The sequence below is a fragment of the Epithele typhae genome, assembly GCF_022376455.1.
Source record: "Epithele typhae strain CBS 203.58 chromosome Unknown BXZ73scaffold_22, whole genome shotgun sequence".
Taxonomy (NCBI): Eukaryota; Fungi; Basidiomycota; class Agaricomycetes; order Polyporales; family Epitheliaceae; genus Epithele; species Epithele typhae.
This window is the reverse complement of record NW_025954213.1, coordinates 183,493-206,537: the sequence shown is the minus strand read 5'-3', so window position 1 is coordinate 206,537 and position 23,045 is coordinate 183,493. Positions and strand designations below refer to the sequence as shown.

The 23,045-nt window shown below is 59.4% G+C and overlaps 10 protein-coding genes and 1 non-coding gene across 11 annotated transcripts; 5 read left to right on the top strand and 6 right to left on the bottom strand.

The window, feature by feature from the left end:
• Nucleotides 1-146: 146 nt before the first annotated feature.
• On the top strand, nt 147-1,753 carry BXZ73DRAFT_101136 (acid protease; the record flags this gene model as incomplete). Its single annotated transcript, XM_048014801.1, has 6 exons — nt 147-319; nt 388-443; nt 519-854; nt 914-1,466; nt 1,529-1,630; nt 1,681-1,753. 6 exons carry the CDS (start codon nt 147-149, stop codon nt 1,751-1,753), a joined length of 1,293 nt encoding a protein of 430 aa, XP_047878182.1.
• Nucleotides 1,754-2,628: 875 nt separating this feature from the next.
• Nucleotides 2,629-4,145, top strand: BXZ73DRAFT_77332 (acid protease; the record flags this gene model as incomplete). Its single annotated transcript, XM_048022642.1, has 5 exons — nt 2,629-2,804; nt 2,862-3,241; nt 3,307-3,437; nt 3,505-3,914; nt 3,974-4,145. The coding sequence occupies 5 exons, from the start codon at nt 2,629-2,631 to the stop codon at nt 4,143-4,145; spliced, it is 1,269 nt and encodes a 422-aa protein (XP_047878181.1).
• Nucleotides 4,146-4,753: 608 nt separating this feature from the next.
• Nucleotides 4,754-5,821, bottom strand: BXZ73DRAFT_46491 (voltage-dependent ion-selective channel; the record flags this gene model as incomplete). The annotated part of the gene is made up of 4 exons (XM_048019705.1): nt 4,754-4,884; nt 4,947-5,286; nt 5,346-5,720; nt 5,786-5,821. 4 exons carry the CDS (start codon nt 5,819-5,821, stop codon nt 4,754-4,756), a joined length of 882 nt encoding a protein of 293 aa, XP_047878180.1.
• Nucleotides 5,822-6,496: 675 nt separating this feature from the next.
• BXZ73DRAFT_77330 (Rhodanese-like protein) lies at nt 6,497-7,151 on the top strand (the record flags this gene model as incomplete). The annotated part of the gene is made up of 4 exons (XM_048022641.1): nt 6,497-6,520; nt 6,631-6,836; nt 6,906-6,924; nt 6,987-7,151. The coding sequence occupies 4 exons, from the start codon at nt 6,497-6,499 to the stop codon at nt 7,149-7,151; spliced, it is 414 nt and encodes a 137-aa protein (XP_047878179.1).
• Nucleotides 7,152-7,414: 263 nt separating this feature from the next.
• Nucleotides 7,415-8,048, bottom strand: BXZ73DRAFT_89815 (uncharacterized protein; the record flags this gene model as incomplete). Its single annotated transcript, XM_048025400.1, has 3 exons — nt 7,415-7,596; nt 7,730-7,844; nt 7,917-8,048. The coding sequence occupies 3 exons, from the start codon at nt 8,046-8,048 to the stop codon at nt 7,415-7,417; spliced, it is 429 nt and encodes a 142-aa protein (XP_047878178.1).
• A 624-nt stretch (nt 8,049-8,672) lies between these two features.
• Nucleotides 8,673-8,743, top strand: BXZ73DRAFT_t98. Its single transcript has one exon. It is a non-coding gene; the product is annotated as a tRNA-Gly (tRNA).
• Nucleotides 8,744-9,638: 895 nt separating this feature from the next.
• BXZ73DRAFT_46384 (uncharacterized protein) lies at nt 9,639-11,062 on the bottom strand (the record flags this gene model as incomplete). The annotated part of the gene is made up of 5 exons (XM_048019685.1): nt 9,639-10,102; nt 10,177-10,468; nt 10,550-10,678; nt 10,743-10,832; nt 10,886-11,062. The coding sequence occupies 5 exons, from the start codon at nt 11,060-11,062 to the stop codon at nt 9,639-9,641; spliced, it is 1,152 nt and encodes a 383-aa protein (XP_047878177.1).
• Nucleotides 11,063-11,374: 312 nt separating this feature from the next.
• BXZ73DRAFT_89813 (MFS general substrate transporter) lies at nt 11,375-13,958 on the bottom strand (the record flags this gene model as incomplete). The annotated part of the gene is made up of 13 exons (XM_048025399.1): nt 11,375-11,537; nt 11,595-11,637; nt 11,690-11,741; nt 11,799-11,951; nt 12,011-12,386; nt 12,419-12,813; nt 12,872-13,096; nt 13,148-13,284; nt 13,335-13,412; nt 13,534-13,588; nt 13,637-13,653; nt 13,705-13,749; nt 13,793-13,958. 13 exons carry the CDS (start codon nt 13,956-13,958, stop codon nt 11,375-11,377), a joined length of 1,905 nt encoding a protein of 634 aa, XP_047878176.1.
• Nucleotides 13,959-14,594: 636 nt separating this feature from the next.
• Nucleotides 14,595-15,969, bottom strand: BXZ73DRAFT_46504 (uncharacterized protein; the record flags this gene model as incomplete). Its single annotated transcript, XM_048019707.1, has 5 exons — nt 14,595-14,817; nt 14,923-14,996; nt 15,052-15,271; nt 15,470-15,618; nt 15,706-15,969. The coding sequence occupies 5 exons, from the start codon at nt 15,967-15,969 to the stop codon at nt 14,595-14,597; spliced, it is 930 nt and encodes a 309-aa protein (XP_047878175.1).
• A 1,085-nt stretch (nt 15,970-17,054) lies between these two features.
• On the top strand, nt 17,055-19,306 carry BXZ73DRAFT_46612 (cytochrome P450; the record flags this gene model as incomplete). Its single annotated transcript, XM_048019723.1, has 12 exons — nt 17,055-17,187; nt 17,238-17,335; nt 17,397-17,488; nt 17,537-17,678; nt 17,733-17,911; nt 17,961-18,211; nt 18,268-18,334; nt 18,397-18,627; nt 18,683-18,916; nt 18,976-19,008; nt 19,065-19,093; nt 19,155-19,306. 12 exons carry the CDS (start codon nt 17,055-17,057, stop codon nt 19,304-19,306), a joined length of 1,641 nt encoding a protein of 546 aa, XP_047878174.1.
• A 239-nt stretch (nt 19,307-19,545) lies between these two features.
• Nucleotides 19,546-21,959, bottom strand: BXZ73DRAFT_101128 (uncharacterized protein; the record flags this gene model as incomplete). Its single annotated transcript, XM_048014800.1, has 4 exons — nt 19,546-20,235; nt 20,288-20,364; nt 21,202-21,303; nt 21,464-21,959. 4 exons carry the CDS (start codon nt 21,957-21,959, stop codon nt 19,546-19,548), a joined length of 1,365 nt encoding a protein of 454 aa, XP_047878173.1.
• Between the last annotated feature and the right edge of the window lie 1,086 nt (nt 21,960-23,045).

Sequence of the window (23,045 nt, the reverse complement as noted above, 5' to 3'; positions counted from 1 at the left end):
ACGCATCAGCGGCGTCCACCAGAAGCCACCGTCCATCCCGGCCTATAAATCCCTCCACTCCACCACTATGTTTTCCAGGCTCCCCCCGCTCCCTCCGCCTTCAAACCCGCTAACCTCCTGAATTCCTCAACGCCATCGCCTCCGCCATGTTTTGCAAAGCCACGCTCCTCGCTCTCGCCCTCGCCATGATCGCCGCTGCCGAGCCCATTCGCGTCCACCCCGGGATCCGCATCGGGCTCACGAAGCGCACCAGCCTGACAAATGCGGACGGCACCTTCAACGTCGAGAAGGCTGTGCGCCAGATGGAAAAGACGAAGATGTCCGTTCCGTTCCTCATCGCACTGCCGGCGCGTCGCACCGCTGATCATCTTCCCACCGTTCCCACAGCAAACACCGCCAGAACCTCGCCAACGTCGCGAAGAACTCCGACTCCACTTCGGGCGGTAGGCACGGCCATTCGGGACACGGACACCATTCCTCTGTGTCCCTCCCTTCGCACTCGACCGCCTCTGCTTCAGTCTCCGCCACGGCCTCTGCTTCAACCTCCGCCGTCAATCCCATCGGCACTCCCAGCACCAGCGGCTCGACCGGGAAGGTACCCCTCACGAACGCAGAGGCGGGTGCGGTCTGGACGGGGCAGATCAGCATCGGGAACCCCCCGCAGCCGTTCGTCGTCGACTTTGACACCGGCTCGTCCGACCTCTGGGTCCCGTCCTCGTCATGCAAGGGGTGCGCCAAAGGCTCGCACCAGTACAACCCAGATGCGTCTAGCGGGAGCGCAGCCCACGACGGATCGTTCGAGATTGCCTACGGAGACGGCTCGTCCGCTAAGGGGACGCCGTACAGCGACACCGGTGCGCCCCCCTGCTTCCCCTCTCCGTCGTCCATCTCCCGGGCTGACCAGCGCGGACAGTGAGCATCGCCGGGGTGACGGTAGCGAACCAGTACTTCGCGGCCGTGACCTCCGAGTCCTCCGAGTTCCAATCCGAGCCCTTCGACGGTCTCCTCGGCATGGGCCTCACCGCGCTCTCCTCGCTCAAGCAGCCCCCCTTCTTCCTCAGCGCCGTGAGCCAGTCCGCGGTCGCCGCGCCGACGTTCGCCTTCAAGCTCGCCGCGACCGGGTCGGAGCTCTTCCTGGGCGGCACCGACCCCGCGCTCTTCTCCGGGGACGTCGAGACGCACCCCGTCGTGTCCTCGAGCGACCTCAACGGCTTCTGGGCGATCGGGGGCGGGGCGATCGCCGTGAACGGGCAGACCGTGAGCGGCCTGGGCGAGCTGCAGAGCATCATCGACACCGGCACGACGCTCATCTACGGCTCGATGGACGCGGCGCAGACGTTCTGGGACGCCGTCGAGGGATCTGCGCCGTTTGAGGAGGAGGAGGGGTTGTGGACGTTCCCGTGCGACGCGTCCCCAGAGGTCGCGTTCAGCTGGGGCGGGAAGGCGTGGACGCTCAGCGACGACACGTACGTGTCGCCCTGTTGTTGTGCTTCTTTGATGGGATGGCCTGCTGACGATTTCGTGGTAGGTTCAACCTTGGGTCGGTGGAGGAAGGGTCCAGTGACTGTGTGGGTGCGATCGCAGGCCAGGACATGGGCTTCGGAGACAATGTGTGGCTCGTCGGCGATGCGTAAGTTTTCTGGACTGTCGTTACGAAGTCGCCACTGACCATGTCCGCAGCTTCATCCAGAACGTGTACGCTGTGTTCTCTACGGAAGACAGCGGCTCTGTGGGTTTCGCCGAGTTGAAGTAGTCCTTCGACTGGCAAAAGCTTCAAGCCCGTTCGAGTTCAGGTGCTTCTTGGGTACTTTCTTGGTCGGTGTATAGCCTGTCGGGGTCTTACCAGATCTGTTTTTCTTCGAAGTCATGGTGTATCAGATACCCATATCATGTAATAGCGTCTCAGCTGGGGGTCAGTGTATGCATGCAGCCTTGTTCAAATGTCCACAAAGTTCAGCCCGACACTCCGAGTATGTGATCGACGGCGGGGCTGAATGTGGTTGACATGGGGACTTCAAATGAGTACATCGGGTTCATTGAAGATCGTCGAGGGTTGCCCGTGCCATGAGGTTCGTTCTCGCCGCAGCCTACGCTGGCTGCTGGTACGTAGATTTTCCGGCCCGGCTCGGGCCCAGATCAGCGCTTATCACGCTGCTACTGGGAAGGGTTCCGTCTTCGTGACTCTGTTTCTTTCACCTTCCTCACCGCTCGGACCTCCTCGACATTCACCAGCGTCGACATCCTTTGCGCGTGATGGACTACAACAGGCGGCTTCTCGGCGCTTCATCGTTGAAACATCTTCATGCGTATGATGACGCGGCAATCGACGCGACAACACTCGACGCGCTCGGCTCTGGGACGGTAGCTGCTCGAAAGTGGAGTCGGATAAATCCCGCGTAACGCGTAGCATGCCCCAGCAGCCATTACGCGGCCGCTGCCCACCCAACGGGCTCGACGCGTTGTGTGCTGGCTTATATCTCTCTCACCCACCGTCTGACTCTCCAACAGCATCCCTGCGCGGGATATCCCAACCCTTCCACTCGTTCACTCAGTTCTCGCCAGGAAATTTCCTGGTTCATCCCTCAGCCTCCAAACCTTTAACTAGAGCCCAACTAGGTTTTCTCAATCATGTTCTCCAAGACAGCGCTGCTTACCGTCGCTCTCGCGCTTATGGCGTCCGCGAGCCCACTGCCTCCTAAGAATGGCGTCGCGGTTCCGTTCACGAAGCGGTCATCATCTATGAAGAACACCGACGGCACGTTCAACGCCGACCGTGCGATGATAGCGTCCGCGAGGACGATCAAGTGAGTGCCTGTTCCCGTGCGTCTTGCTCCAGTACTAACGCGCCCTACCCCCGCCAGCAAGCACCGCGCCAACCTTCTCAACCTGGAGAAGAACGTGGGCCCCCATGTCTTCAAGGAGGGCGCTTTCATCAAAGAGCTCGCCGTGCTCCCCTCGCACCTCATCAAGCGCCAGTCCGAGCCCCTCACCAACATCGACGATGACATCGAGTGGGCGGGCGCTGTTTCGATCGGCACACCCGCCCAGAACTTCTTCATCGACTTCGACACCGGCTCTTCCGACCTCTGGGTCCCCTCCGCGTCTTGCAACTCAACGACGTGCGCGAGCAAGAGCCGTTACACGGCCTCGTCATCCTCCACGAGCGCAAAGAAGAACGGCACGTTCTCTATTCAGTACGGCGACGGCTCTACCGTATCCGGACCCATCTTCACCGACACGGGTGAGTGTTTGAACTTACAAGCCCGCGTGTGTCCTGGTTGACAGTGACGCCGCGACCTTGGACAGTTTCCGTCGCTGGGGTCTCGGCCACAAAGCAGCATTTCTCCCCGGTGACCACACTCTCAACCAGCTTCAACGACGACCCCATCGACGGCATCCTCGGGCTCGCCTTCCCCGCCCTCTCGAGCATGAACCAGGTGCGCCGCGCTCCCCGTGCCTCCCCTCCGCCGCTCTACAGCTCACGCCCGCCCGCCGCGTCCTCAGGACCCCTTCTTCTTCTCCGCCGTCGCCCAGCGCGCCGTCCGCGCGGGCGAGCTCGGCTTCAAGCTCGCCACGAACGGCTCCGAGCTCTACCTCGGCGGCACCAACCCCGCGCTCTTCTCCGGCGCGCTCGAGTACCACGGCGTCGACGCCTCGGCCGGCTTCTGGCAGATCGGCGCCGCGAGGGCGTTCGTCGGCGGCGCGGCCGCCGTCGCCGGCTTCGACACCGTCATCGACTCGGGCACGACGATCATGTACGGCCCCCCGGACGCGGTGAAGGCGTTCTACGGGGCCGTCCCGGGCGCGGGCGTGCACGACCGGGCGCAGGGGTTCTACCACTACCCGTGCGGGTCGCTGCCCAAGATCTCGTTCGCGTGGCACGGCGGCAAGAAGTGGGAGGTCACCGAGGAGAAGTGAGTGCTTTCGCTGCGACGCGACGCGGGAGACGCGGGTGCTGACGCGTGCGCTCCAGCTTCAACCTCGGCGAAACGAAGAGCGGCTCCGGCAAGTGCGTCGGGGCGCTCGCGGGGCAGGACATCGGTCTGGGGAGCTCGGTCTGGCTGCTCGGGGATTCGTTCATGAAAAACGTGTACACCGCGTTTTCTACCGACAAGAAGGCGGTCGGCTTCGCCGCGCTCGCTTAAGCGGCGTCGTGCACCCACTACTTGGCCTCTTGACGTGTAGTATTGATGGCGTATCGTAAGTCACGACCACTATAAAAGCTTTCAGCCATCGAGATCATAGAACGTGAGGCACGAGCACTGAGATAGTGCCAGCATGTCCATTTCCGAGGCCATGGTTCCAGGACTGCGAGGCGTCGGCAGTCTTGCTGCTGACCGCTGGGCATATATACTAGTGTCTCAGCTGTATCTGGCATGGACTACTGAGGCTAGTATAAGCACTATATTTAAGAACTCGCGGACCATCCATGACAATACATACAGTGTGAAGAATTCACGGACACGAAGTGGCCCAAGAGGTGCGATGCATCTGTCAAATTAGCCACATAAAAAGGTGGGGACATGTAGGACGGAGAACCTAAACCACATTTGCCCTCACAGCCCCGCTCTTCGTCCCATTCTCCCAACTCGATGCGAAGAGAGTTCCGCTGGATGATGTAGTGAGAGCAATAACGCATGCGCCTGCATGGTTCGTATACACGCGGAACAAGGCGTCCGGGAAAGCAATTATGCATTGATCGTATAACTATGGATACATCCCCCAGGTCCCCGTATACCTGCACGAAATGCTTTTATCCCTGGAAGGTGAGGGACGCGCCGACCTTGTGCGCAGCGACCTCCGACGAGACGTCGTTAATGCGCTGGGTGTCGAGCGCGAGACCGAACGACGCCTTAACGCCGGGACGGAGGCTCTGGGTGTAGCCTGAAGACACGGTGACGTGTCAAAGAGGGGGCACGCGCCAGAACAAAGACAGGTACACATACCGAGAGCAAGGATACCAGAGTTGTTGATCTTCGCCTTGACGTACGCGGCGGAGTCTAGGTAGACCTTGGTACCGACTTCGAGCGAGACGTTGCTCTTCGCACGGGTATCGTAGACGGCCTTCGCGCCGGCCTCGACGTCCTGGTTGACGCGGTGGTAGTAGCTCGCGGCAAACGTGCTGAGGTTGCTGAGGCCCTGGAGGGTGACAGCGTACTCGGGTGCGTGGTAGCCGGCGGCGGCGGCGTACTTGGTGATCTTGCCCTCAGTCACGTTATACGAAGCCTCAGCACCGAGGAGGAAACCATCACGGCCGACGACGGCGTCAGCGGTGAACGTCGGGCCCTGTGAGGAGAGTGCAGCAAATGAGCGCGCGAGCCACGGCATAGGTGAGGGAGACGCACCTTGAAGATGTCAAGGAAGGCACGGGTGTGGAAGCCGGGCTGCTTGTAGACGGTGGTGAAGAGGGCAGCCTTGGCACCGGTGTCGGGGGTGAGCTGGGTCAAGAGGTCGAGCTTGACACCCTTGGCGATCTGGTTGTCAACCTCGACCTGGGTCTTGAGGACATTGGCAGTGGTCCAGGTCTGGGTGAAGGTCAGGCCGTGGGGCTTGTTGATGAACTTGGCCTCAATGTCGCCGGAGATGAGCTGCGACTTGGTGTCCCGGCTGCCGCCAACCTTGAAGAAGACGTTGGAGGGCGTGACGGTCTTGACCTCGAGGGACGTGCCGCTGATCTGGAACTCCTTGCTGAGTAGGTCGTTGGACGACTTTCCAAGGTCCTGGACGCGTCGGCGCGGGTGAGTACGTGGGCGCGAGCGAGCAGAGGCGAACGGTGCAGACAGACCTTCCAGGAGGGGGGCACGGGCTGAGGGAGAGACATGGCGTGAGGAGGATGGCGTGAGGAGGAGGAGGATGGTGAGGAGGAGTGACGTTGCGCGAAAAGTTGGGGAGCGGTCCGCTTTAAGGCGCCGGAGCTTCCCGGAAGCCGCGCATGCGCGTGACGGCGTCGCGCCCACGTTCGCCCCGCGCGTCGTCGTCGTGTCCGCCTGCGCGCGCATCATCTGCCCGTCCCGTCGCTGCGTCCGCGTCGCGCGTTGCAAACTTGCACCCCACCGCGCGATATCTCACTCCATTGGCACCACTACCGCCCGCCGTCCGAAAAGGCCACGTGATGCAGCCACAAATACTCGCGCCCCGAAACTCCAGTCCGACGTCCCGCGCGCGCCGCACTCGCCCCCGTCCGCCCGCAGCAAACTCTCTCTCTCGCGCGTATCTCGCGCACCCTCTCTAAGCTTCTCCAACGCCCGCGAACCGCCGCGTGCCCATCGTCGTAGCCATCTTTGCCCGATAAGGCATGGTCGCCGCGTTCCGTGCAGCCCCCCGCTGTCCGCGTCTTCTCCAGACTCCGAAGCCTCGACCTCGCGCCAGAACCCTGGACTGCCCCCTCGTCCCGCCATTTAACCCTCCTCGAGCCTGCGCCCCCGTCTTCTCGTCCCGCCATCGTCCTCTCTCGACCCTCATCCACCTCGAAACCCCACGATCTTCTGCGCCAGCAATGCTCCGGTACATCTCAGCCGACGTAAGCACCTCCAGCGGCACCCAGTGCGCCGCCCCTCGCGCTCAGCCCCTCTCTCTCCCCGCATCCCCGCCCGCTGCCCCGACGCCCCCGCGCGATGCGTGCGCACGCAGGAGCTCGCCGCGATCATCAAGAGCGACAAGGTCCCGATGAAGGACTACCTCGTCATCGACGTGCGCGACGACGACAGGGACGGCGGGAACATCACCGGCTCGCACAGCGCGCCCTCCGCCCAGTTCTACGTCCGCGTCAACGACCTCGTCCAGAAGACCAAGGCCGTCCCCACCGTCGTCTTCCACTGCGCCCTCTCCCAAGTTAGGTCTGTTGCGCCCACCTCACTCCCGTCGCCCAAGCACCCCAGAGACTGACCGCGCTCCTTTGTCCTCAGGGGACCCCAGGCTGCGCGCGTATGTGCCACCACTCTGCCACACACTCACACTCACGTCTGACCACGGTGTGGGCTCTGCAGACCTACGCCGAGGCCCGAGATCAGCTCGAGGGCGACGGCGAGGACATCCCGCACCAGGTCCTCATCCTCCGCGGCGGCTTCTCCGACTTCCAGGCGAAGTTCAAGGACGACCCGAAGCTTGTCGAGAACTGGAAGAAGGAGGTCTGGGGCACGGAGTGGATTTGATCGTTTCCGACGGCCGACTGGCCTGCACAGCGTGTGTATTTTCAACAGCATTGTATCCATACGTGAGATCCCCGTAATATGTTCGCTCATCCACGGCTGCCTCTGCACCTCGTCCCTCGTCGTGCGAGAGCCATCCACGTAGTTAGATGTGAGGAAGTGTCTTGCTCGAACCTCTTGGGGGCGTGTGCAGCGCGTTGGATTGAAGGGAGATGAACGTACATACACCAGTATGTCCGCGAAGACCTCTGCCGTTGCAAACACCCTCATGCCGCCTTGGATGAGTCTCCAGTGGTGTCCTCGGGCTTGACAAAGCGCTTTGGAATGCCCTCAATCACGCGCTGGACCCGCTTGTGCTCCTCCATCATGTTCTGCTTGCAGATGGTGTACGTCCCGAGGGAGATGCACATGAACGTGCCGACCGCCCAGTTCGAGCCGACGAACGCGCCTGCAAGCATCGAGCACTCGCGTTAGTACACGGACGCAACGACACGCAAGCGGGGCGTCCGCTCAGGTGGCGAAAGCGAACGGACGAAGGGCGGACGAAGGGGGACACAGAGACGCGAAAAAAGACAACGCACCGCTCGTCATCCCGCGAACGAACCCGATCCCGACGCCGCTCGCGATCCCGCTGAGCAGGCTCTTGCGCGTGCACGGCATCTCGCCTATCCGGTCAAAGTCGCCGAAGGACAACCTCTTCCTTGAGGAGAGCGTGGGGGCGCGCGAGGTCAGCAGGCCCCGCACAGGTGTTCACAGGTAAAGACGCACCTTGAACGCTTCCTTTAGGTCGCTCCATGAGTTCCCTGTCGTCTCAGCCTGGTAGATGACACCCCCTGTGGATCCTGAGGGCGGAGGCGGTGAGGATGGTGTTGTGGAGGCATTAGGGGTTGGAGAAGACATGGTGGCAGAACGAACGAACGCATGCACGACCCCTTGGCGCTCATGTGTTTCTACTGGTAAAGCGCGAGTATGTACAACGTCATGGTTTGCAGTTGAAGACAGAACTTGAGGATCTAATTGATTTACAAGAGCAAACATACACTACCAAGAAACAGCAAACACATCAAGCCAACATACATAGGAGCCATTCATCAAACAAGCAAAGAAAATCCCATTCATCCATTAGACACTGTGAGCATCCAAACCGATTGGCAGGACACAAGACAGAATCTAAAAGAGAAGCGAGATCCCCCGACGACACAAGCCGGTAGTGCAGTGGCAAGGTCATCGCACCCCCGAGTTGCAAGCAGAGCTCGGAGGACAAGGGCGGCAAAAATTAGATAACCAAGAATGGAGGCGGTGCCTCCATAATAGTGGTTAAACTATTAAGAACAGATACTACACTTGATCTAAGCCAAAAGGCCAGAGTGGTAAGGAACATCGAACGCGCGGGCGCAGCTTATATACGGGCACCTGTGCGCACGGACCAAGCTGATGTTTGGACGACCGCGCGTCTGGTTTCAGCCAAGCGATGAGAGACGACACGCTGTTAGACTATACTGCTGGTAATACATCAATTGTATCGCATTAATGGGGTAGTGGTAACCTGGGTCGTTGCCATCGACCCGCCGGGGGTTCGATTCCCCCTTAATGCATATAACTGGTCCTTGTGGTGTTTTTTCCTCAAAAGCTTCTAATAAGCAGTGCACATGGTTTGTATGGCAACAGTAGTGTAGCTTGGTATTTACATTTTCCTCAAAGTGTAATGTATGGTGTCATGCCCGTGCACCTCTGCGTAACGAATTTCCGGGATGCATCGAAGCTTCCTCCAGCGTGCCCTGCTTCAGTCGCCTGCCTAAATCCTGGACACCCAGCACTCCTCCCCTCCCCTTCTGCCTTCGGTCGTCCTCGAACTTGCACTCGTCCTTGAGCACTGGGCTCTGCGGTAGTAGACGGTCTGTGTCAACCACGAATTCGACGAGCTCGTTCTGCAGAGGAAGATAACACGTACGTGAGGAGGGCGGCGCATGTACTCGTCGTTAATGTTGTGGTCCGTCGCCGGAGGGAGCGGAACGTCTGGTGCGCCTTTTTGAACGTTCAGTCCTCGTCCGTGACGTTCGTATGGCCGGAGCGATCTGAGCTGCGCGCGGTGGACGTGATAGAGTGATGGGCGTATCGAGTGGGTAGATGACACGATATATATGTGCGTGGTTCGTGAGGTGCACGGTGTCTACATGCGGCGATCGTTGCAGACTGCGCGTCATGTCAGGAAGTGCTAAACGCAGCTCTCCCAGAGGAAAGGGATGCCGTCAGCACTTGTTCCACCCAAAATATACGGTCGAGTGCTACCCCGTCTTCCACAAACCAACTCCGACACAATGCACCTTCGTCATCACATGGGACATAAAACCCAAGTTTGCCTTTGGCGAAATAGTGTAGAGGGGCGGTGATATGTACACAACGCGTGGAAGAGGCTGGCAACATCTGTTAAAGCGATGCTTGTGTTCAGCTCGCCGTACACAACGATCGAACACTTACCTACCGTCAGCCTCACGCAAGGCTGACACCGTCAACCCCGCCCTCCTCCCTACTCCTCCTCTCGTTCTCTTCATAGACCGCCCTCCCCACCTCCTCCAACCTCTCCAAATTCTCCGGCTGCCCAAACTCCAGCCGCCACGTCTCGTCGTCCCGCAGCTTGTGCCCGAGCGCCAGCTTGACCTGCGCAGTGTAGCCCGCCTCGCCCGCCCCGCGCGCAATCCGTTCCCGCCGCCGGTCCGCCTCCGACATCCCGCGCAGGACCGTCGCGGGCGGGCCCTGACGCATCTGCCGCGCGAGCCGCGCCGTCATCTCCCCGCGCCGCTCGCGCGCGCGCTGCGCGGTCTGGTTCCGCACGCGTTCGCGCCGCGCGCCGCGCACGAGCGCGACGAGCGCGGCGGGGACGCCGCTGTTCGTGCGTGCGTGGTCGCGCTCGAGGGCCGCAGAAAGCGCTACCCGGGCGGCGACGAGGGGGGCGCCTGAGTGGCGTGGGGAGGGGAGAATGGCGTGTGAGCGTGCGGACGGACGGGAGGTGGAAGGTGGGGACGCTTACACCAGTCGGACGCGTTTCCGTCGAAGCAGGGCTCGAAGGACGCGTTGTCGCCGCGGACCTCCTGGGCTAGCATCTTCTCAAACTCGGCTTCGGTCTTTAGGAGCCGCATCGTCTCCCCGTACGCCTCCGACTCGGCCATGCGGCGGGGGCGGGCCTTCAGACGTGAAACTATCATACCGGTGATGTGTATGGGTTGGGGAGACAGACGGGGGAGAGCGCGGTGTGCCAGGGTTGGTAGCATGAACCCTCCCGTAATGATAGGCTGAGGTTTTGCCTTCTCTCTGAGATGGGCCTGAATCGAATACAGGACGAGGGGAGGGGGATGGAACGTTCGGTGAATGGTTGCAGCTAGGTAGACACCAATGGGACATACCATTTCCGTGTCATATACCATGTCCACCCAGCGCTGCATATGTGCGCCCCCCAGCATGCGGCTGTACCGGTCGCAGACCTTCTGGTAATGGGCATCCCCAGCGTTTGCCTGCTTGAAGATATCCCACCACTGGGGGCCAACGTCGTTTGTCAGTCCCGTCAGCCGTCGCCAACAGTCTGGTAGCCTCTCGCACCTTGTGGGCTGTCCGAAGGCTGCGAAGAACCTCCCCTTGCGCTTTGACGTTCTTCCTGACGCGAAAGAACGCGCGCATGCGCGACCTGATCTTCACGAGCAGTTCACATGAGCTCATATGGAACACGGAAAGCATGGACGTACGGTTTCAGTGGGAGAGTCTCGTAGTATGCCTCTATACAGAGTCCATAGCGTCGGTATTCTGTGCGAGTCGTAGCGCGTGAGAGGATGCTTGAAGGGTGTCGGACGGAGTTGGGAGATTCTGACTGCAAGCTGGGCGCGGTGCGCAAGCGACTGAGCAGAGGGAAGGGGTATAGTCATTCGGGTTGCGAACTCCGTGGATGGGTATAGGAATCCAGCCTAGGACGGCATTGAAGGGGTGGCCGTGGAAGGGCAATGGTCTTCAATTTCGCCGTGATGGAGTGAGAAGGCAAGTAGGGAGAACAACAGGCGCCTTGGCCGTCGAGCTCATTGGAAACTTGCTAGGCATCACCGACGTACGAACTGAAATCCCAAGCACGGCATCGACGAGGCAGGAAGGTGTGTAATATGTGATTCTTGTCGTTCGTTCGTGGGCATGATATCATACAAGGTACATTCTAGCGTGAATAACTACAGCACAAGCGTCCAAAATCAATGCGCCATCGTCCTAACAGATCCTCGCTGTCCCTCATTTTCTTCTAGCAGCAGCACGCATATACCCGAGAGTATGAAGACGACAATACTCGTGTACACAGGGAACGAGTGGTCCATCGTGAGGAGCAAACCTCCAAGGATAGGTGCAATCATCCCTCCTCTGCATAGTGGCCCATGGTCAGTCATATCTCGGCGACATTGAGGAACATAAACTCACATTCGAGAGAGGGCAGAGGCGATACCACATGCAGTTCCTCGTACTGGTTGGGTATGTCAGGGTGGCCGGAACGTAGATGACAAAAGGAAGCGCACCTTTTGTCCCGAAGATTTCGGGAGTCCATCCATACAACACCGCCCACATCGCCTGTAGAGTGAGGCTTTCAGGAAAGCGCATGGCAGATGCAATGAGACCGAACCGCACCGTAGCACTCAAACTGATCCCCACGGTGCTGGCACGCACGAGCCATGGGTGCTCCACGACGACAAACATGGAGCAAAACAGCGCAGTGACGAAGGTGCTGCCCGCAAGAGACCACCGACGTCCCAAGCGCGAGTCGATCAACCACGCTCCGAGCTGTGTGTGTATTCATACTTCAGTACCATGCCTGCAGACGAAGGAGAGTGGCCACTCACTATCGCCCCGGGACACCCTCCCAGTGAATATATTACGACGTCCCAAAGACTATCCTCCAGCGACTTCGGCGTCGCGTCTGGGCTGTTCGACGATCCCCGTGTCTCGAGCAGCTTGGGGAGGAACACGTTGAACATCGTGTACGCGAGCGACATGCCACACCATGCAGTCCACACGAGCACCGTCGTCCGCAGCCACTCCGGCGCGAGCACCATTGCAACGCGGTCGATCCATGCGAGGAGCGGGCGGCGCATCCACGACGGCAGAGCCTTACAGATGGGCCCGGTCTTCGACTCGATGTAGGTCGACGCGGTGGACTGGCGTCGTGAGAGGGGGGACCTCGGCGGAAGGTGGAAGAGGGCTGGCGGCGCAAGCCCGCTTGGAAGTAGTCGTCGTGTTCTATTGTAGACGTGGGAGTTGAGACGAACGCAGGGGGTGGCAAGGGCTGAGGCAATGGGGTTCCGAACGAGTGCGAATCGAGGGCGACGTCAGGCGACCCTGTGGAGGAATATGTCGCACCGGAGACTGGAGTGGCGTCCCGCAATGCTTCGTCGTCTCTGGTCTCCACCGCCTTCAAAGCACCCGGTGGAGAGTGTAGGGGAGAGGCAAGGGTGGATTGTTCAGGCTGGGCGTGCACGACCGTGTCTTCGATGTCATCTAGATCGAGCTCAAGTTCAGAGCCATTGAACTTGGAGATCATCTGCAACGACTCGATCGCTTCTTGTGGGCGTCCGGCATGCACGAGGTACCGAGGTGACTCGTGAAGACGGAAGAATAGGATTCGTGCAATGAACATGCTCAGTGTCTGCACTTGCATGATCAACAATCCACCCTCCCCTCATCGATCGACGCGAGGGACTTACTACGAGCCCAAGCGCTATGAGAACATATTGCCAGCCGGTGTTTTGGGTATTGACATCGCAAGGTGCTGGTGCTGGAGGGCATGATCGACTGGGTATGAGGATGAGACTGATGACGGCCGCAAAAACCGCGCCGAAGGAGAAGAACACTGATAACGCGGTCACGAGGTACTGCTTGCCATTCGGCATGTGCTCCAGAAGGAGGGTGCCGTCAGTAGGCATAGAACCCTACAGCGCTGCGTAAGCAGGCGCGCTGAAAGGACGTAAGATTCGACTCACCCCAACCGCGCTGCCCAGGAGGAAGAGAGCAAAGCACAACCACGCAAACGTGCCGACGAATGACGCGAACACCCCGAACACTGACGTCAAGAAAAGCGTGGCGTTGAACGCGGCCGTGCGTCCCATGAGATCGGAACCTGGGAAGCTGTGTGGGCAAGCGAGACATGGAAGGAGTGGGAGGACGTACAGGTTCCCCAGCCTACTGCCCCAAACATCATACCAGCGAACATGGCTGCAGATAGCGTTCCAACATAACTGTCCCCCACTGAGGAGGCACAGGGGTCAGCATGGTGTACAAATGCACGAGCATGAGTTCAGTACTTGGCAACGCATTTGCGACGCGAAATGCAGGATGGGTGTGAGGCTAAAGATAAACGAAAACTTACCAGAGAAGTGCCGCTGAACGCGGGGGAGAATGATGGCTACTGCTTGTATCCACATCTGCTTGAATGGTCAAGTAGGCGGTTCAGACGAGCCTGGGGTACGCACATTGTCCGCCATCCAGCCTGAGGTGCATGCATGAGCACATGTTCGGCTTAAACGGCAGGAAAACTCACCGAATCCACAGAGGCACAAGAGCGTCCATTGGTAGGAGCCTGGCACTAATGAACCCTGGAGTAACATCGCACGGCTGAGCAGACTCACCCATGCCAATGCGATCTATGGTCCTATCCAACGCGGTCCTCCCATCTCCAGGCTCCGCGAAGGCCTCAATATCGACGTCTTCACTGTCTTCATCAGGCACGGAGACGTAGCTCATGCGGGACGAGGTGGACCAGAGCCCAGAGGCGCGAGGGTTGACAGAGGACATCACTGCTACAATACTTGTCTTATCCTAATCCAGGGCCATGGATTGCTGACAACTGCTGACAGAGAGGGTACCAAATGGAGTTGGCGGGAATCACCGAGGCTGATGAAGACTGGCCGGCTGCTGGACGCAAGCCAGGGCAGGGAGACAGAGCAGAGGGGGTTGGAAACGAGTGGCTGAGCGGCGGCAGCGGCGAAACGCGTCTAAGCACGGCCCGCATACTCGGGAATCGGGAGCTTCTATCTGGGGTTGTAACTTGGACGCACGCGCGCGACAAGCATACACGCCCCGGGGCGACCATCTTTCTAGTGCCACATTAAAGCCGAGAGAAAGACAAGTGAGGTTTTCTCTCGCCCATAGAAACCCATAGAAATACTTTTTCTGGCTGCACGTGGATTTTAAACCTTATAAACGGCTCCCAGAAAAGCTCCCAGAAAAATGGTGGCCCTGGCGTGATATCGCGTCGCGAGTCCCGATTGCATTCGTCCATATCAATCATATTCGGCCTTGCGAACCGTGCCTACTATCAAGTAATTGTACATAGCGAAGTGGGTGGCATTTGCTCAAGATATTGACCTCCGTCATAACCTAGTTTTCGATCGTGAAAATCCCGGTCCGACCGTCGGGCTATGGACCCAGTTAGCGTCTCACACGGAATATGGAACATGGAAAACTGAGAATCCTTACTCGCGTTGTGTGACAAGCTGTTGGTCCATCAAACTCATGACCGAATATGTTCGCCGGTGTACTTCTGCACATCTCATCCCAGTCGTCTCCGTGGCGTAAGTTCATCAAATTGGCGGAGTAACGCTGTTGAAGCGGAATCAGTAAACCGACTTGAAGACCGAGGGGTACAACGATACTCGACGCACCTTCCTTCCAGGTTGACCGGGCTCCGAGCCCTATGCATTCACGTAGTCAGTGATGCTGGATCAGATAGGCAGTCGGACCACAGCTAACCAAATACGCAAAACCGTCCCAATAAGTTCTACACTCGGGTTCGTCGGAGATGTACCATGTGGCCCATACGGCACCGAAGCGCTGTTGGGGGTTTAGCCAACTCTTGAGGAGTGCTGAGAATAGCAAGAAAACTCACTCCACGCTCGCAGGAATTCGGTCCTCTTATCCACCGTCCATGGAACTGCGTCGACATGTCCATGCACAGTTCATACCAACCTATATCTGCGGGCAGATCCCCCGGGATGTCGAGTAGACGTGCGGTGTATGCGCGAGTCCCATACGTCCTGCACTTGCCGTCCACGTACTGTAGTTCGGTGAAATGCGCACCCCGAGCCTTCATCTCCACATCCTTGCGCCTGGACTCCCACAGCAACTCCTCTTGAGCCCAAGCATCCTTCTGCCGCTCTTGCTCTTGCGCCCATCTCTCCTTCTCCTGCTTCATCTTGTTCTCCCACTGGACTCTTTCGTGCTCCTTCTCGTGCTCCCACTCTTCCTTCTCCCGCCTCTTCTCGTGCTCCCATCCCGCTCTCTCCCGAGCCTTCTCGCCCTCCCACCTCGTCCTCTCCTGCTCCCTCTCGCTCTCCCACCGCGCTCGCTCGCCCTCCCACCTCACCTTCTCCCTCTCCCATCCATCGCGCGTCTCGTCCCACCACGTGCGCTCCTCCGCCCACTGTGCGCGCTGCTTCGCCCACAGCCCGCGCTCCTCGACCCACTCTGCGCGCTTGCGCCCCTGCGCGAGCTCCTCCTCCAGCCACGTCGCGCGCCGCGCGCCGCGGTCCGTCCAAGACACGCGATCGGCGGCGGTGTCGAGGACGCCGAGGTTCTGGAGCACGAAGGCAAGGAGCACGACGACGAGCGCGGCCGCGTACCAGTGGCGGGCGCGGGACGCCTTCGACCTGGCGCTGGCGGCGGTCGGGTGGAGAGGGGTGCGTTCGTCGACGACGGGTGCTGGAGAGGCGGGCGCGGGGGGGTGGGGGATGGAAGGGGCCGGCGAAGGAGCTTCGTAGATTCTCGTGTATGGCGGGGGAATTGGGGATCTGGCGTTCACGTTCATCGCTGAGATCGCGGACGCGTGCGACGGCGGGCCGTGTACTGGCGGGCGACTGAAGTTGAGCACTGTATGAGGAGACAATGTAGTAGGAGACTTACCTCGGGGCATATGAACAGGAGACAAGTCGAAGTGGCAGAGCGATAGGAAGAGGGAGGGCTCCCAGATAGAGAGGAGGAGTTACGTACCAAGCTACCGCAGCTACAAGGTTTGCGAAGCAGAGATATTGAAGGGGCACAGTGTCAACGGTCAAAAAGATAAGCGGTAAGCAGGGGTTCAACGACGCTGGGGGCACCAGACCAACGATGGTTTTGAATACAGTACATAAGTACTGCGAGATACATGGGTGTGCAGGGATCGCCTTATGCGTGCACGGTTCAACTATATCGTGCAAGGTCGGGCGTCTTCCAAGAGCATGTGGTTACCATACCCGCTTACGCAGCATCGCGTGCCGACCTGTACGAGGGGGGCCCGGTACATAGTGGTGGTCTCGGCTCCAGACGTTCTACAAGCACTCCCAACGTGCGCCCACCCCAACGCAGTAGCTATATAATAGAGCGTGGAGGGTGGACCAAATTGAACGAAAGCGGCTGGAGGAGGGCACACCAAATCGGGTGTGAATGAGAACCGCACAAAAGCTGAATTTCTCACGGGTAGGCGCGCGTTGGGAGTCGTTCAATGAGACTGCGCAGCTCTGGCACCTGTCCCCGACGGTCGGAGCTGACGGACTCCGGAGGTGGCCCCGAGATGTCGCGCGGAGGGCGGCCCGAGCCTGTTGATCAAACATGCACCCGCGCTGTTTTGCACCGGGTGCCACGGAGAGCTACTAGTCGTGCAGGTATGTCTTCAATCCCCGAGGGACCGTCACACGCAGCACGTTTACGAGCATATGCGCAGCAGCTTGAAAGGCGATGAGACCCGCAGCGACGGTGCTACGGGCGCCGTCATCTCGGAACCGGCTCCAGGTCGCTGACTCTCTCATGTCGTGCCACCGGCCGGGAGACCCGCGTCTGTTCTAGGATCGACTATCCTATAAAGTTCCGCTCCCGACGTCATGGCATACTCAGTCTCGTCCACCCATCACCTTCACAATGCCGCCCTCTCCATTTAGTCTTGTAGCGCTCGCAGTGGGGGCATGGGCTCTCTACAAAATATACGTCAAATTCATCATGCCCCGTCCGGAGGACATCATTCCCGCACCACCGCTTCATGCCTGGTTCCTGGGTGAGTGAAGTGCACCGCATTGCTTCCAAAGCTCACGTCGCTCTCCTCAGGACACCTTCCGATGGTTATGGGCCGCCAGGGCTGGAAACAATGGAGTGCTTGGGCCGATGAATATGGCACTACCTTCAGACTCAAGTTCCCCGTCGAGGTAGCTATCTGCCAGGTTTCATGTCACGCATGCTTTGAAACTGATCAGGTTAAATCCGTAGAGGCGCGTGGTGGTTACTCACGACCCCAAGGTACTGCATCATGTCTTGGTCAAGGACAGCGACAACTTTCCCAAACATATCTCGCCATCTGAGTACGTTGAATGGTCTCTGTTGGCTATGAAACTGACCAGATGCTCTAGTGACCTTAAACTTCTCCTCGGCCCAGGAGTGCTCACTACCGTGGGGCACCAACACAAACGGCAAAGGAAGCTTCTCACCCCAGTATTCGCCGCTTCGCATCTTCGAAACATGGCAAACATATTCTACAATGTCGCCCACAGGGTTTGCGCATCAGTATTATTCCCATGCGAGCACGGTTACTAAGCGCTTCGACAGGTGGTCGAAGCTATGGAGAAACGGATTCCCACTCACGAGACTGCGGAAGACCTGGATGTCAACGGTTGGATGGCGCGCACGACTCTTGAAATGCTCGGTCAGGCCGGCCTAGGGTACTCCTTCGACAACTTCCTAGACGACTCGACGGACGAGTACGGACAGTCACTGAAGATGTTCTTGTAAGGCTCTCCTCAACTTTGCTTGGGCCGTACTGAAGTTTAATAACAGCCCAACGCTTAACTCTGCCGTGTTCATACAGATTGTGGCCCCGATCATGTCAGAATATATCCCTGATTGGCTCAGCTGCGCCTTATGGCGCATATTCCCGAATAAGAGCATCAACCGCATGATGCACATTCGGGACACGATGTACCGTCGCTCCAAAGAGATTATTTCGGAGAAGAAATTGGCACTCGAGAGAGGCGACCAGGCGCTCGCTCATGAGGTCGGCGAGGGCAAGGACATCATGAGCATTTGCCGTGAGCGATGATTTCGCTTCTTCCCCTCCATCGACTGACTCTGTCCTACGATCCAGTGAAGGCCAACATGTCCGCGGCGGACCACGACAAGATGGACGATGAGGAGATTATTGCCCAAATGTCGTACGTGTTTCACTGCATCGTGAAGTTTGGCGGCAGTCTCTGAGTCATCATCTGCTTGGCAGTACGTTCATTCTCGCCGGAATGGACACGACTTCGAACGCGCTCTCACGCATCCTGTTGCTCCTCGCGGAACACCCGGATGCTCAGGAGAAACTGCGCGCTGAGATACTCGAGGCGCAGGGGGTAGACCGCTCGGACATCTCGTACGAAGACCTCATAAAACTTCCCTACCTCGACGCAGTCTGCCGCGAGACGCTCCGCCTCTACGCCCCCGTTCCGATCACCGGCCGCATGTGCGAACTTCCCACTACTGCTGCTCATTCTCCAGCTGACCGTCGGAGTGCTCAGGGTTGCCAAAGACACCGCTATCCCGCTCTCGCAGCCGATGAGGGGTGTTGACGGCCGCGAGATCAACGAAATCGTGCTCAAGCGTGATTCCGTTGTCATCACGTATCTCCAGGGCAGCAACGTCAACAAGGAACTCTGGGGAGAAGACGCGCTGGAGTGGAAACCAGAACGGTGGCTAAGCCCTCTCCCAGGTGCCGTTGACGAAGCGCGAATCCCTGGGGTGTATGCGCACCTGTAAGTACTAATCCACGGGCCATGTTTATTCGCGCATTCACTGATGTTCTAATGAACAGAATGACGTTCTCTGCCGGATCTACATCGTGCATGTGAGTCTATGCGTCAAGGTCTCTCGTGCTCTCTTCTGAGCCGTTGCCATCTGCAGAGGATTCAAGTTCTCCCAAGTTGAGATGAGTGCGTTCATCTTCTGATATTTATCGCCAAATTTTGGTTGCTAACGTCGTTTCCGGTTCAGAGGTTGTGTTGTCCACCCTTCTCCCCGCATTCTCGTTTGCGCCAACGGACAAGGAGGTGGTGTGGAACTCGTCCGCGGTGCTTTATCCTACGATGGGCTATGAGAAAGAGTTGCCGGAAATGCGTCTCATGGTAAAGATCATCAAGGACTAATCGAACGCAGTGGAATACTCTCACAGTATTAAGGGTCGCTAGGTCTGGATGGAATGGGGGGCTGTAGCGATACTGCTAGCCTTGACGCATCTCAATGTATACTGGTATCCATGCTACACGCGATATGAATCAATGTATGGAACGAACTATGTTACAATACACGCCGTGTAGAGTGACGAGCAGAGATTCATGGTCAAGAGACTATGTAGAGGAACGACGTCTGCGAGCCTACCCATCAGTCACCGCTCTCCAGCACGGACTACCTGGCCAACAGGCGGGGGGAAGTATCCAGATGGCCGCGAAGACGAGGCGACGACGGCCGCATACGACTTCCTCACTGGCGGAGTAATAGAGATGTACGCGACTGCCTCCTCCACAGCGCCCTGACGGACAGAAGCGTCCTCGACGGCAACCGGGCTCCACGATCCCTCGGTTCCATCTTCATCTTCGACATCCGCCTCGCAGCCAGACTCCGGAGAGAGCGCGGATCCATCGACTTTGCCGACCTCGACGACGAACCCGCCCGAGGGATCGTGCCGAGCGGACACCGACTTGTACGGGAGGTCTGTCTTCACCGGGTGAGGGAGGAAGCGGACGCGCCGGCTGAGGCGCGACGGCGTGCAGGTCGACCTGATCTCGTCTCGGTCCGCCGTGTCGTCGTTGATGAAAACGCGGCGCATCGACTGTGTGAGGTGGGTCGCGAAGGCCGGGTGGAGAATGGACGGAATGTCGGAGGCGCCGGTGGCTGATGACGACTGGCTTCCTCCCTGGGAGAGAGTGGGCGAGCTGGAGGGGTAGTATGGGCTGCTCGGCGACAGGTCGGCGGTGAAGACACGCTGCCACCGCGCGGTGTGGTAGCCGTCCCAAGGCCGACCTTGAGAGTCGTCTGACCACATAGGGTCGATGGGGTAGAAGGCCCCGCGTGCAGGCTAGACGATCTAATGAGCTAAGTCCTTGATCTGATAGGCCATGAATTCTTACAAAGGGCTGCAGGGTAGGTTGGCTGGCGGAAACTCCGGGAAGTCGCCAGCCCTCGCCGCCGTGGGGTTTGGGCCCGACTGCCAGTCGTGTGGATGTCGAGGTTTTGGCCGGGCGAGAGATGACGGGAGAGAATGTCATGTTCGTAGCAGCGGAGGACGATTGCAGAGACAGAAGGGGAAGAAGCAGCTGGAGGATGGGGTTACCATGAGATCTGGGTTTTTATGAGGCCCATGTGAGGTGGCAAATCGCATACCTTGCTTTGTGTTATAGCTGTCCATCGAAGATGTGTGGACAAAGACACTCCGCTCTACAAAGGTCTGTTATCAGATCCTCGATGTCCAGAATAGTGGCCGATTTGCCGTGCGGACAGGGCGGAGAGCTTCTCGGAGGGCAGCCCCACACAACTCGGGCCTTCACATCGCAGTCGTACGCGGCTGGAAGTACTAGTTCGCACCTGCGCACCATTAGCACCAGGAAGAGGCCGGCGGCTGGCGTACGGACAGACCACAACCGGTCTACCGGACAGAGCACGCAGAGAAGGCATCGAGCCAATCTCTCCAGCAAAAACCAGTATCTCGGAAGAGAGAACCAAAATAAATATATTGTCGTACCTAAGAACGCCCTGAACATCGCGGTGCTCGCAAACGTCTTCGACTGAACTCGCCCGTTGCATTATGAAGGATTGCTCGATATGTTCGACCAGCTGCCCGTGGACTCCGCCGACTCCGTCCTGCTCATCGGCTCAGACCCCGCATCGGCCTGAGACCCTCTGCGCCAGGTGCCCGTCCGCTTCGCCTTGCTGCGCTGTGAAGCTGTCCCAGACGAGCCTGACCTGGGCCCCGAGCCCAACGAGTCTATCGCCAAACAACGGAGCCCTCAGCTTCCCGGAAGCAGACGAAGAAGACCAGACGTACCTCCGCTCGCCTCGAGCAGCGACGACGTCCGGGACACCGTCCCTGCGCTCCCGCCCGTCCCGAACGCCGCACGCTCGAGGTCCCGCTTGAACGTGCTCGAGCCTGCGCGCGAGGATCTCCGTCAGCCTCCGTCGCACCGTGCAAGTTTGTCGTCTCTCGTTCTCGCTGTAACCCATGTCCAAGTTCCGCGTCTCCAACTGCCCACCTCCACCCCCTCTCCCTCTCGCAAAACCCACCGAACACACAGCACCAGAACACTCACCGAACCCCCCACCCCCCTGCGCCCGCCGCGCCGTCGCCGCTGCCTCCTGCCGCGCCAGCATCGCCTCGAGTCGTGCGTTCACGTCCGCGTCGCGCGCGTCCTGCTCCGCCGCACGCGCGAGCGCCGCCGCGTGCCGCTCCGCCGCGCGGTCCCGCGCGGTCGCGACGCCGTCGCCGACCTCCTGGATCGCGGCGGTGAGGCGGGAGATCTGGCCGATGAGCGACACGGCCGACGCAGAGGTCGACGCGGACGCCGGAGACAGTGGAGACACGGGGGCAGCAGTGAGACGGGGGCTTGGGGCAGGAAGAGCCGGTCCGGCAGCACCGCTGTTTGTCGCCGTGAGGTCGAGAGACGCGGTGGGGGGTTTGGGAGGATCCGGGGGTGGTGTGTTGGAACCGCCGTCGTCGGTGGGGTCAGCCGATGGGGACGAAAGTGTCAGGTAGGTCACCACCGACGAGCGATCGGAGGCTGCGGGGTTGTGGGCAGCTTGAGACATCTGTGGTTAGTGGGCGAGTGAAACGGCCCTTGACACGGTACGAAGTCAACGAAGAGGAAAGGTGGCGGTAGAGAAACAGTGTTGAGCGCTTGGGCGCCCTACGGACCGCGCTCCTTCCAACCAATGTTGCAAAAACATCAAATGACCATGGCACAAGGACAGAACGGAGGGGTGGATGCCACAGGTGGGATGATTTGCATTGGAGCTACTCCGCTAACATACACGTTGGTCGTGGCCCTCTCCGACCTAACACGGTGCCAATTTCCTCTTCCTATGAAACCCACGGGTACCATCGCGCCATCTCCCACCGCTATCCTCGACACCGTGGCGGACGGATCTGCCCATCGAATAACAGTCAGTGCGTTGCATGCTAGTCAAGGTTGAGTGAAAACGCACCTGCTACCCTCCATACGACGATCCGAAATCGTAGCGAGCCCACGAAGAGCTCCAGGGGAGGAAAAAATTGCCGAAAAGGCCAACAGCACCAGAGTAGTCTGAATCGAGTTTCGCGGACGGAGGAGGGGCACGAAGCCGTCCACTGCCCTAACGCGAGCCGCGAAGTGCACTAAAGGACGCGGCCGCCCGCGCCGCTCCGGACCCCCAGCGCGAAGCTGGAGGCAGAGGCGGGCAGGTGGGGTGCGCCCGGTCCCCGCGCCGTTTCCCAAAGCCCGCTCGCCGCCCCTCGACGCCTAGGGGCGTGTCTCCGGGGCCCGCACGAGGCGGGGGGTGCAAGCACCCCTCGGTGGGCTGGATTTCTGGTGCGGCGCTCGGTTTGTTAAAACCGGACCCAGCTAGAGTCGATCGAAGGGGGGACTGGAACGCTCAGACCTTAGCCCGCTCACGAGCGCGGACGCTCCCCTGGCCCTGGGGAGCGTCCTGTGTGGGGTGAGCCTCGCGGCTTTGGTGCTGTCGGTGGAGGAAAGAAGGAGAGCGTGGGCGATGGAATTTTGACTCGGGAGGAGGCACGTGACCGTGGACACGTTGATCAGGACAGGGGCGCGGTTGGCCGCCCGACGTGGCCGAGACTCAGACTCCGCTTCTGCTTCTCCAACGTGCCCAGGCCACCGACATCTCAGCGACATGCAA